The sequence below is a fragment of the Alligator sinensis genome, unplaced genomic scaffold (genome assembly GCF_000455745.1).
Source record: "Alligator sinensis unplaced genomic scaffold, ASM45574v1 scaffold1509_1, whole genome shotgun sequence".
Classification (NCBI taxonomy): domain Eukaryota; kingdom Metazoa; phylum Chordata; order Crocodylia; family Alligatoridae; genus Alligator; species Alligator sinensis.
In genome coordinates, this window is record NW_005842711.1 from 786952 (window position 1) to 790553 (window position 3602).

Below are 3602 nucleotides of genomic sequence, written 5' to 3' on the forward strand. Positions count from 1 at the left end.
TGGAACTCTCTGGGGGGGCTGTCGTGTTGGGAGAACTTGGGGTGTCACTAATCACTTGGGGGCAGGCAGGGGGGCTGGGGGTAGCCTGTCCCTTTTGAGGAGATGTCCCTGGTCATATTGAGGGGTACAGGAGGGTGAGTCTGGGGCTCTGTGTAATCGTTTGGGTTTGGGGTCTGTCCCTGTGGGGGTGCTCCTGGCCCCATTGGGGCCACCCGTGGGCCCCAGTCCCTTTTTGGGTGGATGTGCAGTGGGGCCAGTTTTCACCACTCATGCCCCCTCCTTTCCTTCCCCAGCAGCCACCCGCTGTCGCAGGCAGTGTCGTTCAGCATCCCCTTTGGGCTGGACAGCGACGTGGACATTGTGATGGGCAACCCCGTGGGACTGCTGCGCTCAGCCAGCTCCGACAGCCTGGCGCCACCCCGGCGTGCCCGCTCCCCTGCCCCAGCCTCAACCCCAGTCACCCGTGCCATCCACAAACTCCCTCTGACCCCCAAGGTGGCAGCAGTGGCCGGGGGGGCCGCAGAGCCCCCACTGGAGAATGGGTTGACTGAGGCGCTGGGTGAGCTGCCCACCATTGAGGAGGCACTGCAGATCATCCACAGTGCCGAGCGCCTGGTGCCTGATGGCGCCCCTGCCGGCTTCTACCTGCACTCACCTGAGCCCTCAAAGGCACCCGAACCACTGCCCATGGCCTCCCCCCGCACCCGCCACGGGCCCCCAAATGGTGACGATGCCAGCTCCCCCAGCTCGGGCTCCTCAGGCGGCTCGGGTGTGCGCATGACCAGCTTTGCTGAGCGCAAGAAGAAGCTGGCGGCAGGCGCAGGGCAAGAAGCAGGTCCAGAGCGGGTGGCAGAGCTGGGCCCAGCAGGCAGCGCAGCACTGAGCTCAGAGATGAGTGAGCTAGGTGCCCGGCTGGAGGAGAAGCGCCGTGCCATCGAGGCCCAGAAAAAGCGCATTGAGGCCATCTTTGCCAAGCACCGCCAGCGCTTGGGCAAGTCAGCCTTCCTGCAGCTGCGGCGTCATGAGGCTGGAGATCCCGTGGCCCAGCCACCAGCACCACCACTGCAGGGGGGAGATGAGCAGGGAGCACCACCCGGACTTCCACAGCCACGCCAAGTCAGCTTCTGCCCAGAGCCGGGGGGCACCAAGACGGAGGAGGAGCTGGGCGACTACAATCGAGCAGTGGCCAAGCTCAACACAGCACTGACGTCACTGCAGCTGGACATGCAGCGCCTGAGTGCACAACAAGAGCGCCTCCTGCAGGACAAAAGGCCCAGCCAAGCCTGGGTCATCCCAGCCCCGAAGGGCAATCGCCCGCCCCCCACCTCTGCAGCCTCCTCACCCCCCCGCCGCCCACCCAGAGCTGTGGTCACAGCTGCCCCCCGCTCCCCGCAGCCAGTGCCCCGGAGCCGCACAGCACCTGCAGCTACCCCCAAGAGTCCCAAGCGGGCACGGCCAGTGGAGCTGAAGTTGCCACCACTTACACGGGTTCTGACACCGCCACAGAATGTTGACACGCTGCCGCATCTGCGCAAGTTCTCATCCAGCCAGGTGCCTGTTCAGACCCGCTCCTCCATCCACTTCTCCGAGGATGAGGGGGAGGCTGAGGTGCCTGAGCCCCCAGCCCAGCCCCAGCCAGAGTCACCTGATCCAGGGCCAAGGGGCGGGCCAAGAGGGGTGGGGGGGCCACGGGCATGTGGGGATGGTACCAGTGATGCCTCATCGCCTGGGGAGCCACGCAGCAGCTTGGTGGAAGTACCACTGGGCAGCCTGCATACCGGCAGTGACAGTGATGAGGACAACGGGGCCGACTCCCTCGAGGGCTCTGTGACTGAAGGGCTGGAGCCTGAGCCCCGTCCCAGCCTCGGCTTCTACTTCAAGGTGAGCGGGTACTGCAGGGGAAGCAGGGAGGGAGGGTGGATGATAGAAGCAGGGTGGGAAGGGGGCTGGCACTGCCTGGGGATGGGGTCTTGACCATGGGGATGGAGGGAGTGGTGCTGGGGGGCCAGCATGTAGGGGTGGGTGGGCTGGGGCCTTGGGGAGGAAAAGGGAGTGATGGCAGGGGTTGGCAGAGCCAGGATGCTGGGGGTGGGGATGAGAAGGGAACTGGCATTGCCTGGAGCTGGAGGGCTCAAGGGGGGCAGTGAGCAGGTGGCTGAGACGGGATAAATTGCGGGGGGCATGGCTCTGGAGAAGGGGTTGATAAAGGTGGACTGGGGAAGGCAGGACCCTGGAGATGGAGAGGGGTGGGGAGGAGGCTGGGACTGCCTGGGGGTGGGGATCAAGGTGGGGGCCACACCCTTGGGGATGGAGGGAAGGTGTGGGAGGGCTGGGGCCCAGGAGAGGGTGGTGACGGGAACACTGGGGGGGCAGGACCCTGGGGATGGAGGGGATGAGAGGTGCCACAGGCCATGGCCAGCCCTGTGCTGTGGGGCTATGACCATGCTTATAGGCACACCCTGCCCCAGTTGAGCCCCCCACTCCCTGCACAGGCTGAGGCAGAGGCAGCAGTGGAGGCGGAAATGGCGCAGAAGCGGGCCAGCCTGCTGGAGCGGCAGCAGCGGCGCAGCGAGGAGGCGCGCCAGCGCCGGCAGTGGCTGGAGGCAGAGCATGAGCAGCGGCGCGAGGAGGCACCACGGTGAGGGGAATGTGGCAGAGCAGTGTGATGTAATGGGACTGGGAAGGCCAGGTAGCTGCAGCTCCAACCTGGGCAAGGGCCTAGCCTTCAGCAGCAACCAAGGTTTCTGCTCTTGGCTAAGCACCGAGGAGTTGTTTAAATCTTATGGCTGGAAAAGGGATGAAAAATATGTCCCTACTCATAGGGCCTGGTGGGGGGAACCAAGGCTGTCAGGCTGCAGGGGGGTAGGGGGGGGGGTCTCATCTGGTGCTGAGTGGGGTCCCATGGATGAGACATGGTGGTAGTATAAGGAGCAGTTCCATGAGGGCTGACAGGGCCCTATGGATGCTGAACCAAGGGGTGGGAAGTCCTATGGGGGTGAAGGGCTGGGGTGAAGTGGGAGAGGGCATAAGGGCTGGGGGAGGGGGGCATGGGACTGGTAGGGCTCTCTGGGTGCTTGGGGGAATCCCATGGATGCTGGGGGGTCCCTATGCTGTGCCCTCACAGCTGTCTGTCCATTTGGCAGGCTGGAGGTGGAGGAGCAGAGCCGGGCGCCGGCACCAGTGCTGGAGCCAGAGGAGAGTGCGGCAGGGCTGGCCTCAGGGGGTGTTGTGGGAGCTGGGGGCCGGCGCGGAGCTTTCACACGGCAGGAGCACCAGCGGCGTCAGCAGCTCAAGCTCATGGAAGACCTGGACAAGGTGCTGCGGCCCAAGGCACCTGGTGCCCGGCCCCACCGGCGTGGCCGCCCCCGCACCGTCTGTGATGACTCTGCCCTGGCCCGCAGTCCCCCCAAGGGCCTGCTCGGTAGGCAGGGGACAGCTTTGGGGACCTCAGTGTGGGGGATCAGGGGGCCTAGGGAGGGGGTCCTCTTGGCTCAGAGGGAGGCAGGGGGCTCCCTGGGATGGGGGGCCTGTGTGTGTGCAGAGCTCTGACCTCATGAGGCAAGGAAGGCTGTAGGGAAGTAGGGGGCTGTGAGGTGACCATG

General features: G+C 65.4%; 1 protein-coding gene across 1 annotated transcript in view; it reads left to right on the forward strand.

Moving 5' to 3' along the window:
* Positions 1-3602, forward strand: part of CAMSAP3 (calmodulin regulated spectrin associated protein family member 3) — a 19916-nt gene that overhangs the window by 13855 nt on the left and 2459 nt on the right. Inside the window, exons 12-14 of the mRNA XM_025216157.1 lie at positions 193-1881; positions 2493-2638; positions 3144-3421. Coding sequence (XP_025071942.1) covers positions 193-1881; positions 2493-2638; positions 3144-3421 — 2113 coding nt within the window. The remainder of the gene's footprint in view (positions 1-192; positions 1882-2492; positions 2639-3143; positions 3422-3602) is intronic.